The sequence below is a fragment of the Pteropus medius genome, unplaced genomic scaffold (genome assembly GCF_902729225.1).
Source record: "Pteropus medius unplaced genomic scaffold, Ma_sr-lr_union100, whole genome shotgun sequence".
In the NCBI taxonomy this organism is placed as follows: domain Eukaryota; kingdom Metazoa; phylum Chordata; class Mammalia; order Chiroptera; family Pteropodidae; genus Pteropus; species Pteropus medius.
Window position 1 is genome coordinate 4172687 of NW_024356335.1, and position 13325 is coordinate 4186011.

At 55.8% G+C, this 13325-nt stretch overlaps 1 protein-coding gene and 1 long non-coding RNA gene across 2 annotated transcripts; one reads left to right on the forward strand and one right to left on the reverse strand.

The window, feature by feature from the left end:
- Nucleotides 1-58: 58 nt before the first annotated feature.
- On the forward strand, nt 59-11824 carry SLC27A4 (solute carrier family 27 member 4). Its single transcript, XM_039861439.1, has 13 exons — nt 59-196; nt 1483-1649; nt 3237-3631; nt 4848-5006; nt 6468-6537; nt 6643-6734; nt 7461-7570; nt 7784-7993; nt 8211-8337; nt 9027-9161; nt 9358-9522; nt 9613-9759; nt 11423-11824. The coding sequence occupies exons 2-13, from the start codon at nt 1489-1491 to the stop codon at nt 11578-11580; spliced, it is 1929 nt and encodes a 642-aa protein (XP_039717373.1). The 5' UTR covers nt 59-196; nt 1483-1488; the 3' UTR covers nt 11581-11824.
- On the reverse strand, nt 10900-13308 carry LOC120601645 (uncharacterized). Its single transcript, XR_005652499.1, has 2 exons — nt 13066-13308; nt 10900-11176 (listed from the first exon to the last, which is right to left on the reverse strand). It is a non-coding gene; the product is annotated as an uncharacterized LOC120601645 (long non-coding RNA).
- Between the last annotated feature and the right edge of the window lie 17 nt (nt 13309-13325).

The following is a 13325-nucleotide window of genomic DNA, read 5'->3' on the forward strand; positions in this document are numbered from 1 at the left end:
GGCCGGCGTAGCCGGTTTGGGCTACTGGAGGCGGGCGGGGAGGGAGCGCCGAGGGCGGGCGGGGCTGGCCGGGCCGTGTAGGGCGCAGACCCGACTCTGCGCGCCTAGGGGCGGCCCATGCTCCCAGCGCTCCCCACTCAGCTGCAGCAGCCGGGCCGCATCTGGACCAGGCGCCGCGCGGCGGGTCCGACGCCGGGTGAGTATAGGCTAGGCCAGTGGGTCCCCGAGAGTGGGAATATGCCCTGCTGGGTCGGGAGATGACGGTACCGGCCTGGGGCGGGAGGCGTGCCCGGCTGTTCTGTCTCCTTGCCGGGCCCTCTGCTGCCCTGGCTCTTTAAAAGGGGCCAGGACTATCCGCAGTGACCTGAAACGGGAGCACGAGGGAACTGGACATCCCCTTCTCTCCACTCCCCATCCTCCAGCCTTCCAGGACGGGTTCCTGCCTCTGCTCTGGCGGGTTCTGGGAGGCCAGAGGTCTGAGGACCTTGGAGATCCTGGGTTTGGAGTTGGGGGCCCGATTCAGTACTCCTCCCGACTTTTGCTTTTCGCATTGAGGAGGGGAAGATGGTCTGTAAGGTCTCCCTAAGGTCCAGACCATGTCCTCATCCTGGCTTGGAAGCTCTCAGGCTACATCACAGCCGTGACCTTCACCCTCTCCCCAGGAACAAGAGGACTCAAAGGAAAACAGCCCCTTCTGCTGCCCCCTTGAGCAAATCCCTAAAGCGCCAGAAATAGAACCCAAGAGTCCTAATCTCAGCCCAGCCAGCTGTTCCCCTCCCCCTGAGCCCAATTCCCAAATATTCATCTGAGTGCCTTACTGAGTGTGTTTGTGGGGATACCTTCAAGGCCTTCTTCCTCTCCCTCAATTACCTTTCCTCTCTGGGTGGTCACCTCTCAGGTACCTCCAGGTTCCATCGCCCTCTATCGGCCAGCAGAGACATGACGCTGCCGGAGCCTGTGGACAGGGACTAAGCAGGGCCCCTTCCCGGGAAGCTGCGCTTTTGGGTATTGTGACTTGGCTTGGGCCTCCAGGTGGGGAGTTCAGCCAGAGGTGCTTAAGTCAGTACCCCCGTCCAAGCCGTTTTGGTTAGGGACCCTGGATGTCAGGAGAGTGGACTGTTCCGTTTTGGCTGGAAGGGATTCTGAGAGCAAGTCTCAGTACACACATTGCACAGAGCAGGGGACTAAGTCCTAACGTGGGAAAAGGACTTGTCCAGGGTCACTCAGAGAGTCACAGGCAGAGATGGGACTAAGGAATTAGAACCCAGCTGCCTGCCTGTCACCCTTGGAACTCCTCACCTCAAGTCCCTTGTTTCTAGTCTTACAGACAGCCCTGGAAAGGGACCCCGTCCTCAACCACCCCACTTAGTATTGCTAAGCCTCACTACAGGTTGACCCCTTGGGGTCATAGTGGCCTGGCTGATTGGGCCAGGAGGTGGAGGACCTAGACATTTTAATCCACTGACTGCCCTATGCCCATAGGCCACAATGCTGCTTGGGGCATCCCTTGTGGGAGTGTTGCTGTTCTCCAGTCTGGTGCTGAAACTGCCCTGGACCCAAGTGGGGTTTTCCTTGCTGCTCCTCTACCTGGGATCTGTTGGCTGGCGCTTCGTCTGGGTCTTCATCAAGACCATCAGGCGCGATGTCTTGTGAGTACCTGGTCTAGCCCTTCCTGGGGTCTCCCTTGCCACGCTGGTCTCCTAGTCCCAAAATCTCCTCAGACCAGACCCATGGCCTCTACCAGTATAGGGCATCTGGGCCCCACACCCTCTGCCCCACACCTTTCCCCTGATACTGGTATCTGGTACCTCTATCTCCAAGGTCAAAGTCTCCTCCTGGGGAATTTCCCTAACTTGGTGTTCCTTAGCCTAGGGCAGACTTAGGGGCCCTGGTCATAACAAAGAACACTGAGTGTGTTGAGGATACATCTGCAAGGGGTCCTGAGGATATGCTGTAGCTTGTGAGAGGGTGACAGGGAACCCTGTGTGAAAGGTCCTGTCCTCAACTTGGCATGAGTGTGAGAGGGCACTGAGTTCTAGAGCAGGGCCTCAGGTCAGGTGTCTGGGAGACCCTGTTTCCTAGAGAAAGTTAAATATGGTCCATAGGGATGTCCTGTACCTGAAACACCTCCTGCCACCTTTTCTGTGCCAGGTGTCAGGCTGGCTCTGGGGCCTAGAGAGGAATAAGACAGACTCAGCCCCAGGCCAAGCTCAGGCTGGTCAGGGAAATAATTGGGGGACACAGTAAATCCCTAAACTGGCAGTGCCATATGGGCAGAGACCTTGGCCGTCTTGATCACAAGTGTCCCAGTGCCCAGCGTGATGACCCACACCCAGGACACGCAGCTCAGCATTTGTCAATCTGAGTTGATTGCAAAAAGAGGTATCCAGTGGCCACTGCAGGAAGGTGGTGGCAGCAGAGAGCTGTGAGAGCATAGATAAGGACACATGACTCAAGAGGGCCTTGGGGATTTGGAGGCCTCCTGGAGGAAAAGTAGGTACCTTGAAAAAAGAGAGAGACCTCAAGATGGTGGCAGCAGGGGATTCCAGCCAGAGAATTTAGCATCAGCAAAGGCGTAAAGGCTGGTAAGCTGGGGGAATTCAGGGGATCAGAGGTGGCGGGGCCAGGGCAGGAAAGGGGGGCGTGGCCAGAGATTCCACAAACGCTTGCTGAACATCTCATGCCTGGCACTGACCAGGGCCTCGGGGACAAGGTGGTGAACAGGAGGACACTGGACAGATCACAAACGCATCCTTTATTTACTGTGGCATTGCAAGGGGAGGCTTGAAGTTGAGAGAAGTATGATATGGCATGGTGGGAGGCCCCAGAAGAGGAGTTTGGACCTTGACTTGGGCCTTGGAGTTCCAGAAGGCTCTGACAGAGCAGCAGACTCAGAGCAGACATAGAGGGCGGTAGGAGTTGAATTCGGGAGAGAGAGGACTGAGCTTCGAATCTCAGTTCTGCCACATTCCGCCCATGAAGCCAGGGCAAGTCATGTGCCAGCAGAGCCTCAGTTTCCCCCCTGTACAGGGGAGGGAGTAATTGCCTTGGTCCCTGGTGTTCCTATGCGACATCAGAGAGCCGGTGTGTGTAGCGGTGCCCAGCGTACAGCTGCTGGACCTTGGGAGTGCTGCAGGCAATTGGGCTCAGGTACATAGGGCAGCAACCTGGGCCAGGTTATTGGGAGCCCAACTCCCAACCCAGCGTTCACAGCTCTCTTACTGGCTTCCACACAGTGGTGGCATGGTGCTCCTGAAGGTGAAGGTGAAGGTCCAGCGATACCTGCGGCAGCGGCAAACAATACCCATTTTGTTTGCCTCTACGGTACAGCGCCACCCCGACAAGACAGCCCTGATCTTCGAGGGCACAGACACCCACTGGACCTTCCGCCAGCTGGATGACTACTCAAGCAGCGTGGCCAACTTCCTGCAGGCCCGAGGCCTGGTCTCCGGCGACGTGGCTGCCCTCTTCATGGAGAATCGCAATGAGTTCGTGGGTCTGTGGCTGGGCATGGCCAAGCTGGGTGTGGAGGCGGCACTCATCAACACCAACCTCCAGCGAGACACCCTGCGCCACTGCCTGACCATTTCCCGGGCCCGAGTACTCATCTTTGGCAGTGAGATGGCCCCAGGTGAGTCCCCAAAGGGGCGGGGGACAGGCAGGGAGCTCCACAGGACCTTGCACAGACCGCAGCCCCCCTCCAGCCCTGTGAGGGGCTGTGTGGCTCATAGGTTAAGTGCAGAAGCCCTGCAGTCAGATGGCCTGATAAGCCGGAGACTAGAATTCTCTGTGCCTCAGTTTCCTCATTGTAGTACTTATCTCACGTTATTCTAAAGAAAGTACTTCACCTGAAGCACCAACAAAGTGGCTGATGCTCAGTGAGCCCTCAGATTTATAGTAACCATCCGTGATTGATTAGGTCTCATTTCCTCGTCTATACTATGAGAACAAGAATCCATTCTCGCTCTCCTACAGAGCTTATGTTTTATTTGCTGCCACATTGGGCACTGAGTGAGTGCTGAGCGCTGTGCTTTATAAGAACAGCTCTAATCTTCACAAAGCCTGGTGAGGTAAGGATTGCCATCCGCTTTATAGATGAGGAGACCAAGGTTCAGAGTGGTGTGAGGTCACACGGCTGCCAAAGCCAGATTTGACTTTGGACTTGACCACAGCGTCCCTGTTCTTTCTCTCCATGCTGCTGTGGTTTGTGCGATAATGAACAGGGAAGGTTATTAAGGTGCTAAAGGGGGAAGAGAAAGGATACAGCAGGGAGAAAGGAGACGGTTGGACAAACCAAGAGCAAATGGGGTCAAGTGGGCCCAGGAGTGAGTTTCTGGACAACTATAATGCACTGGGGAGGCTGAGAGAAGGTTCTCATTGTCTAAAGAGGCTGGGGGGCTGCTGGCCTCTGAGCCTCAATCCTCCCTTCCAAGGCGACCCCCAGGGACTAGCGCCATGTAGTGGTTAAGGGCACAAACTTTGGTGTGAGATAGAGTTGGCGTTGATTCGCAGCCCCTGCACATTCTAGTTGTAAGCAAGTACCTCTCATATCAGAGCCTCAGTTTCCTCATCTGTAAAATGGGCTAATATCAGTACCTACTTCTAGGGTGTGTGAGCAGGAGAATAGATGTTAAGAGTTCACTGTGTGATTGATTAGCCAGCAGCTAATGGGAGCTGTTGCTCCAATCAGCGTTTTCCTTGTAATGAGGTCCTGGGAGCCTTACCCATCGCTTTCCCCCCACCCAGCCAGGCTCCCCTGGCAACATGCTCAGCCCTGACATGAGCAGAGGTCCTAGGAACACAAGGTTTCCTGGCCTGCCTGCTGATCTGCCCTGTTTCCCCTGCAGCTGTCTTTGAGATCCGTGCCAGCCTGGACTCTTCACTGAGCCTCTTCTGCTCCGGTCCCTGGGAACCCAGCTCAGTGCCGCCCAACACAGAACACCTGGACCCCCTACTGGAAGATGCGCCCAAGCACCTGCCCAGTCGCCCTGACAAGGGCTTCGTAGGTGGGCTTCCCGCCCCACCCCCCTCCGCCCCCGCACCACTTCCACAAAGGGCTTCTGAGATGACCAAGGACAGATCACTGGCCTCAGGGCCAGAGGCCTGGGTTCTGCAGACTTGCATGTGACCTGTAGTGAGTCACATCACCTCCCTTTTTCCATCTGGGAAAATGGGGACGGTAACCCTCCGGTTACTGTGCAGCTAAATGAGATGATGTGTATGAGAGTGCCATGATGGCACCATAAAATCCTTCGTGGATGCGTAACGTGCAGCATCATGGGGCGCCCAGGAACTGGCTGTGTCTGAGTTTCGTTTGGAGTTGGGCCAGGGGCAAGACCCTTCAAATATTCCTCCAGCACCCGTTCAGTGCAGGCCCCTGTTGGGCTGTGATCCTTCCCTGCACTGGGCTGCCTTCCCCTCCCCTCCTCCAGGGAGCTCCCCCACACACATCCTGCCTTCTCGCCTCTCTTCCTCTGCACTGCCTTGTGAAGCCCAGAGCCATCTGATGGCTCAGAGCTTGGGCTACTTTATACACCAGCTCTACTGCTTCCTATGTGCGAACCCAAACACCTGAGCTGCCCTCTGAACCTCAGTTCCCATGGCCATGAGATTGGGGATGGTAACAGAACCTATTTTATGGAGCAACTTTGAGGATTGAAAAAGATGCAGCGGGAAATTAGGGTGTGGCAGGAAGTGCTCAGTAACTGGTCATTGACTTCATTGTGGTCATTTAAACTTTGTCATATGAGGATCTTATCTCCTGGTGCTTTTGTAAGCCACTTGAGGCCAGGGACTCTGACTGGTTCAGCCTGGTGCCTTCATGGTGCACAGCCCAGAGCTGGCATACAGCAGACATCTAGAGAACAGGTGATGGTTAATATAGAGTCATCCCATGGGTTCCTGTAACTTCCAGCCTGGTGGGGCTGAGCCTCATACAGAAACCATAATGTGACAGTCCCTGGATTGGGCTGCAGGGTGGCAGAAAGAAATAGTCAGTGGTCACCACCCTGTTTCCTGCAGGTGATGCCTCCCCACACTCTAAGACATGGGGTAGGCATCACCTCCTTTGAGAAGCCCTCCCTGGTGTCACCTCCCCTCCCTGAAGCCTGGGTCAGATGCTACCACTGGGCTTCAACAGGCCCTGTGCTTCCTGGCACTTTGTGCTCAGAATGCCTCTGTTCTCATCTGCTTGTCTCACTTGGCTGCAACCTCCACCAGGGCAGGGCCTGTACCCATCTTAGTCACTGATGTCTGGCACAGAGTGAGGGCCCAGAAAAAGTTTGATGAAGGTACGGATGCATTAGAGCAAAGTGTGATGTCTGGGGTCATCAGAGTAGGCTTCCTGGAAGAGGTGTGATGGAGTAGGCATTAAACGATGCACATGTACGGATGTCCATCTCTCTGACTCCATGCCGAGCCCTGTGCTGCACGCCTCTCACAGCCACTTGTGTATCTGTTTTCTTCAGATAAGCTCTTCTACATCTACACATCGGGCACCACGGGTTTGCCCAAAGCCGCCATTGTAGTACATAGCAGGTAAGGGGCAGATCCCTGTGGGGAGAGCTGGGGGTGACGGGGCCTGAGAATCTACCCTCCTGCCTTTCCAGGGGCCCACTGAGCCTTCTACCCTCGGCTTCCCAGGTATTACCGAATAGCTGCCTTTGTGTACTATGGATTTCGCATGCGGCCTGATGACATTATCTACGACTGCCTCCCGCTCTACCACACAGCAGGTACCCTGGGCCCACCTCTCAGCCTCCAGCACCCCCAGGGCCTCAGGAACCCACCCCTCTTAGCAGGCAGCATGCAGCAGTAGAGACACATGAGCTTTGGAGTTAAATCAGGGTTCAAGTTCAGACATAGCCATGGACTGGAGCTCTGAATGAGGATGGCCACCGCAGTCTGAGGGTGTGTGTGACCGTGTCTCACAGGGCACCTGGGCAGGTCTGACCATCAGTTCATTTTCACGGGTGGGCATGGCCTTGCTGCTTGGTCTTAGGGGCTTAAAGGAAGACAGATGGAATAAATATAGTGCTTAGAGTCAGGGATGAATGATGGGAACCCTCATGACTCTGTACAAGAAATGGCATGATGAGTGTGAGAGAGGCAAGGAGCGGGAGCTGGGCTCAAGGGAAGAGCCCAGTGATGGCCGGGAAGGAGGAGGGGCACCCAGGACAGGCAGGTTAGCACAGTCCCCCCAGCCGGATGGCAGCATTATGGGTATTAGAGCAAGAACAAGGGGCCGGCTTCAGATGCTCTGGGGAGCAGACTAAAGAGTGTGCACCTGATCCCATGAGGAACCATAGAAGGTGTCTCACTAGGGGAGAGAGATGATCATTAGTGTTGGAGGGAGAGGACAGGAAAGAGACCAGGGGAAAGGGCCTTTGGCTGGACAAGAGGCGGCTCTGGAGGGAAGGGTGTCCCATCTCCCTGAGCTCCGGGGCCCACTCTGCCTGCAGGAAACATCGTGGGGATCGGGCAGTGCCTGCTCCATGGCATGACAGTGGTGATCAGGAAGAAGTTCTCAGCCTCCCGGTTTTGGGATGATTGTATCAAGTATAACTGCACAGTGAGTGAGAGGGAAGCGGATGAGCCATCCCTTCCCCTGTGACCCTCCCACCAGCCCCGCCCAGGGACAGCTGCCTTATGACGACTGAGCAGCCTGTGTTCACTGAGGAGACCGAGGGGAGGGACAGGACTCATGGGTAGGGGCCTGAGGGACTAGGAGGTGCGAAGTGACAGCGACTTCGGGGGCCCAGACACACACCAAGTCCACCCTCAGATTGTGCAGTACATCGGCGAACTGTGCCGCTACCTCCTGAACCAGCCGCCCCGGGAGGCAGAAAACCAGCACCGGGTGCGCATGGCACTTGGCAACGGCCTCCGGCATTCCATCTGGACCAAATTTTCTGGCCGCTTCAACATCTCCCAGGTGGCTGAGTTCTATGGAGCTACTGAGTGCAACTGCAGCCTGGGCAACTTCGACAGCCAGGTGCGTCCAGGTTGGGGACACAGATGGGCCATGGATGGGCCACAGAAGGCACTGGCAGCAGAGGGGAGGGCAGAGTTCCAGCGAGGGAGCGTGGGTGCCAGAGCGTGCGCACGGGCGCGTGCGCACACACACACTCACGCGCACACACACACACACACACACTGTCCCGTTTGGGGCCTGTGCTGGAGAGCCTAGGCCGAAGTCTTGGCCTTTACAGGTGGGGGCCTGTGGCTTCAACAGCCGCATCCTGCCCTTCATATACCCCATCCGCCTGGTACGTGTCAACGAGGACACCATGGAGCTGATCCGGGGGCCCGATGGTGTCTGCCTTCCTTGCCAGCCAGGTCTGCCCCAGGGTTGGAACTGGGGATCAGAGTGGGTGGGGTTGGCCCAGGATGGGGGTAGGGCATGGGTAGGTAAGTAATCCTGTTCTGATCATTGGCCATCAGTTAGCTCTTCTCTTAGGGCGACAAGTCATTTATTTCTGCACCCACCCATCCTGTCCTTCACCATCTCATCTTTCAGTCCACCCTTTCCTTCACCGTTCCGTCCGTCATCATCACCGGTTTATTCATTCACTTTCACGTTGAAGACCCTGGGTCCAGGCCACCTGGGATGATCTTAGGTCAGCCCCTTAGCTCCGTGTCTGAGTCCCCACATCTGTGGTGGGACTGATGGCAGCACCACCTCATGGGGTGGCCCTGAACATGGGGCTCTCTGAGCAGAGCCAGGAGCCCAGGGAGTGCTGGCTCTGCCTAGACTGTCCGCGTAGAGCACGGCCACCCTTTCATCTCTTTGTTCCTCTTTCCATCTGCTCAGCTGACCGGGCATCGCTGAGCACCTACATGTGCCAGATTTGCCAAGGGAAGCTCCCTGCCCTGGGGGGGTCTCCCAGGCTAGGGGGAGAAGGGTGTTTCTGTGGGAAGCAGTGTGACCGGAAGTTACATCAAAAGTCAGGGTGCATTTGGGGGTTGGGGGGGCCGGCGGAAGAGGTCACCCAGGGTAGATCTGACCCCACCTTCCCTGCGCCCAGGTGAGCCGGGCCAGCTGGTGGGCCGCATCATCCAGCAGGACCCCTTGCGGAGCTTCGATGGCTACCTCATGCAGAGTGCCAACAATAAGATCGCTTCAAATGTCTTCAAAAAGGGGGACCAGGCCTACCTCACCGGTGGGTGGGCACCTCTCCCCAGCCTTTGGCAGCCCGTCAGAGGGGAGGGTGTAGAGGAATGAAAGCGCCTCCCCTACCTGCAGAGAGCACCTCTCCAGGACCCGCGCCCCAGGCCGAGCGCCTACAGTCAGGCAGATCCTTGGGATCCAGCAAGGACTGCCTGGCCCAAGCGCTGCCTCACATAACCCCTCCCTAGGCGACGTGCTGGTGATGGACGAGCTGGGCTACCTGTACTTCCGAGACCGCACGGGGGACACGTTCCGCTGGAAGGGTGAGAACGTGTCCACCACCGAGGTGGAGGGCATACTTAGCCGCCTGCTGGATATGGCCGATGTGGCCGTGTATGGTGTCAAAGTGCCAGGTATCTCTGTGTGGGAGGTGCCAGGTATGTGTGGGGAGGCGCCCCCAGGGGCCACTGCCAGCAGCTCACTGTCCACTCTACTGCCTTCAGGAACTGAGGGCCGGGCCGGAATGGCAGCTGTGGCCAACCCTGCGGGCAGCTGTGACCTTGAGCACTTGGCCCAGCTCCTGGAGAAGGAGCTGCCTCTATGCGCCCGCCCCATCTTCATGCGCTTAATGCCTGAGCTGCACAAAACAGGTCTGTCCTCACCCCCTCCCTCTGCTCCACCTCCCAGGTTCTGGGCCTAGGCCCCTTTCTGGTTCCTTCTGGAGAGACCTGCGTGGTTCTCCCTTGACTCACCTCCCACATGGTCACCACATGGTCACTTGATGGAAGGCCTTCCCCAACTGATATGGTCCCTGACAGATAGTGGTCCCTGGGAGCACCTGAAACAGTAGAGAGGGCCTGATGGAGACACTGGTGCTGGCCTCCTGACGGAGACTGCAGGCTCCCTGAGGACTGGAGGATAGCTGTGACATCTCTGTCCAGGGGAGGCAGGGGAACTGTCAGAACTTGGCTTTCAAGAGAGGCTTTGCTGCAGAACAGACACCCTCAAGTGTACTTAGGGCTTAAAACAACCATTTGCTCACAATTCGTGGGTCAGCCACTGAGGTTAAGTTCAGCCGAGTGGTTCTGTTGGCCTCACCTGGGTCAAGGTGCTGCCATCACTCAGAGACTCAGCCGAGGCTAGAGGTTCTAAGACGGCCTCTCTCGTCTGGCTCTGCTGCTTGGTTCTGCAGCACTATGCGACAGCTCTCTGCAATGGAAACGTTCTGTGTCTGCGCCGTCTGACACAGCGGCTGCTGGCCCCGCGTAGTTATCGAGCACTTGAAATGGAGCTAGTGTGACTGAGAAATTCCATTTTGTTTAATTAATTTAAATAGCCACTTATGGCCAGTGGGTACCCTATTGGACAGTGCCAGACTAGGGGGCCTTTCCTGGTGTGGTTCATTTGTGCTCCCTGTGGCTTCTCATCCTTGAGGCTAGACTGGTCCCGGAAACCTCAAGAGGGTGGAGGTGGAAGCTGCAAGACCCCTTGAGACCTAGACCACTCAGAACTCTCGCAGCATTGTTTCTGCTGTATTCCATTGGTTAAAGCAAGTCATAAGAATTTAGGTAGGGATTGAGAAAGACTCCAGCTCTTGCTGGGAGAACTGGCCAAGCCCCATGGCAGAGGAGTGTGCCTATGAAGAGAGGAGGAATCTGTGGCCACTTTTGGCAATCATACCTGGATTCATATGCCAGCTCCACCACTTTCTAGCTGTGTGACTTTGGTCCAGGGATGTGCCTCTCTGAGCATCAGTTTTCTCATCTGTACAGTGGGGCTAATACCACCAATTGATGTATAATTTATTTGTAATGTTAAGAAAAAAACAGTGCTGCTGAAACTATTTCAGAGATGTTAAAATCTGAAAACGTGCATCTTAGAATCCGTAGAATACGGTTGAACACACTGAGGTTGGTGTGCAGATTAAACGCCATCACAGCTGTACCTGGGAGGTGCTCAGATAAAGGGAGTCTCACAGAAGACCCAAATTCTGCTCCTTACTCTGCTGTCACTCGGTGTGTGGCCTCGGACAAGTAGCTTCCCTTCTTTGGGCCTCAGTTTCCCCATCTGCAAAAAGAGGTCAGGTAGTGTGTCCCCCAACCCTTTTGCCAGGGCTGTTCTGAGAAGTGGTACATAATGAAGTTGATGGAGCATTCTTTGCAAACAGGAAAGGGCTCAGCCCTCCTCCCATATGTCCCCTTCCTATGTCTCCAGCCCTCCTCTGCCCCTCCATTCTGGCAGATGGGTTCCCAGGAGCTCGGCTCCTGCCCAGCACCCTCCAACTCTTCTTCCCCCATCTTCCTGCTCCCTCAGGGACCTTCAAGTTTCAGAAGACAGAGCTGCGGAAGGAGGGCTTTGACCCTGCGATTGTGAAAGACCCACTGTTCTACCTGAATGCCCAGAAGGGCCGCTACGTCCCACTGGACCAAGGGGTCTACAACCGCATCCAGGCCGGCAAGGAGAAGCTGTGATTTGCCCCGAGGCCTTCTCAGGGCCAGCAGTTGCTGGATCCAGAGCCCCAGCTCCTACCCAGAGGGGTCTTGGGCAGTGCCAGACCTAAGCAAGCAGGGCCCAGCGCCTCAACCATGAGGTGCTGACCCCCTCCCCAACTCAGACTGCCACGTGACTCACTGCCACTTCCTCCCTCCCCCAGTGGCTTTCTGTGAAAGCTTCATGACCACGTGTATCTTTGAGGCTAGACCGGGCCTCCGGATCCTCAGATTGACTAGGCCCCTCCGGATGATGTCTTGGGCCAGGTCAGGGGAGGTGGTAGAGCTGCCAAGTGTAGTGGCCTCACCTTTAGAAACAATAGGTTAAGGATAAGACATGGTATGTGCTAACCGCCATGTCTCACTTCTAGTTAGTTATCTGCTAAAAATTTATTAACTGGAGGGATTTACTGGCTGGATCACTGCCTATAGGTACAAAATATTTTAACAATGACGCATTCTGCTTCTGTACCCGTGCTTGCTTACCCACCTCTTAGTTATCAGTTAATGAATGGAGGAGATATAGTCTTTTGTGTAAAAATTAAGGATGTGGGGGATGGAATCGAGGGCTTAAAACCTTTGTGCCCCTGCGCCTCAGGGCTGCTCCTTGGCAAGGACAGCCGCCGGCTAATAAACTGTCTCTTGGATTAGAGCACTCGAGTTGGGCCTGGTTATTTCGGTCACAACACCAAGCACTCAGAGAGCAGGGGATTTGTAAATAGGACTAGGGTAGAAGCCCCCAGACTCAGGAAGCCTGCAGAGTTGGCAGGGGCAGCAGAGGCCATTGATTCGGTGGCTGAAGAGGATCCTGGCCTGCGCCTCCAGGAGGACAGAAGCACCCCGACCAGCAGGTGGCCTGGACTGAACACCCCTCCTCTCCCTAGGTGGCTGCCTGCCTGTGTCAGGCGAGTCTTTTCTGTTTTCATGGGTCTGTCCATTGTCACCTTCATCTCAATCCTGGCCTAGTGCTATAAGGAAGAGGGGTGAGGGGCATTCAGGGGCCAATAAACTGCCTTGACTCCCCAGACTGGGTACATGCCTCTTGAGCTTGCTGCAGCCTGCTCAGGCCCCACCTCCTGCCCCTCTGGCCCATTTACTTATCCATCCATTCACTCAGTTGGACTTAGGACCCTCAGCCCTGCCCTCGACACATAAGCCTGGCCTGGTGTTTAGCTTCAAAGTCCAAACTAGCTTTGTCACTTAACAAGTTTGTGGCCTTGGGCAGGTGACTTTGTCTTATGAAAAGGAAATAATCAGAAGGATCTTGAGCTGAAGTAGCCATTATGGGGAAAGGGCTGCTCAGAGCCCTTGAGGGAGAAAATTCTAACCCAGGTTAGGATCACATCTTCAGGCTCATGCTCACGCTGTTCTCTCTGCCCGGGGTGCATTACTCCAGGGTTCTGGGAGCTGTGTGGAGCCAGAACTGGGAGGGGCAGGGTCCAGGAAAGTTTCCTGGAGCAGTCTTACCAGGGCTGTATGTATAGTCGACAGTGCCAGTGGAGAGTCAGCTGTCCCCTAGGCCCCATTGCTGGAGTCACACCCAGGCTGGAAGCTGCGCAGCCTGATGGGAAAGGGGTCCAGCCCAGCCCAGGGCAGTGGGTAGTACCTGCCCCTGGGCTTTATCTTTACTCACCCTCACCACTGGCACATGGCCCAAATCACAGCAACTTGTTTGGGCTGGAATGCAAACCCCAGCCCCGTGCCCTTCCCCATGCTCCACCCACCCC

Coding starts and splice junctions, on each gene's coding strand:
- SLC27A4 (XM_039861439.1), top strand. CDS start 1,489: ATGCTGCTTGGGGCATCCCTTGTGGGAGTGTTGCTGTTCTCCAGTCTG. Junction 6,538..6,642: donor GCCATTGTAGTACATAGCAG/GTAAGGGGCAGA, acceptor TCGGCTTCCCAG/GTATTACCGAATAGCTGCCT. Junction 9,523..9,612: donor GTATGGTGTCAAAGTGCCAG/GTATCTCTGTGT, acceptor TACTGCCTTCAG/GAACTGAGGGCCGGGCCGGA.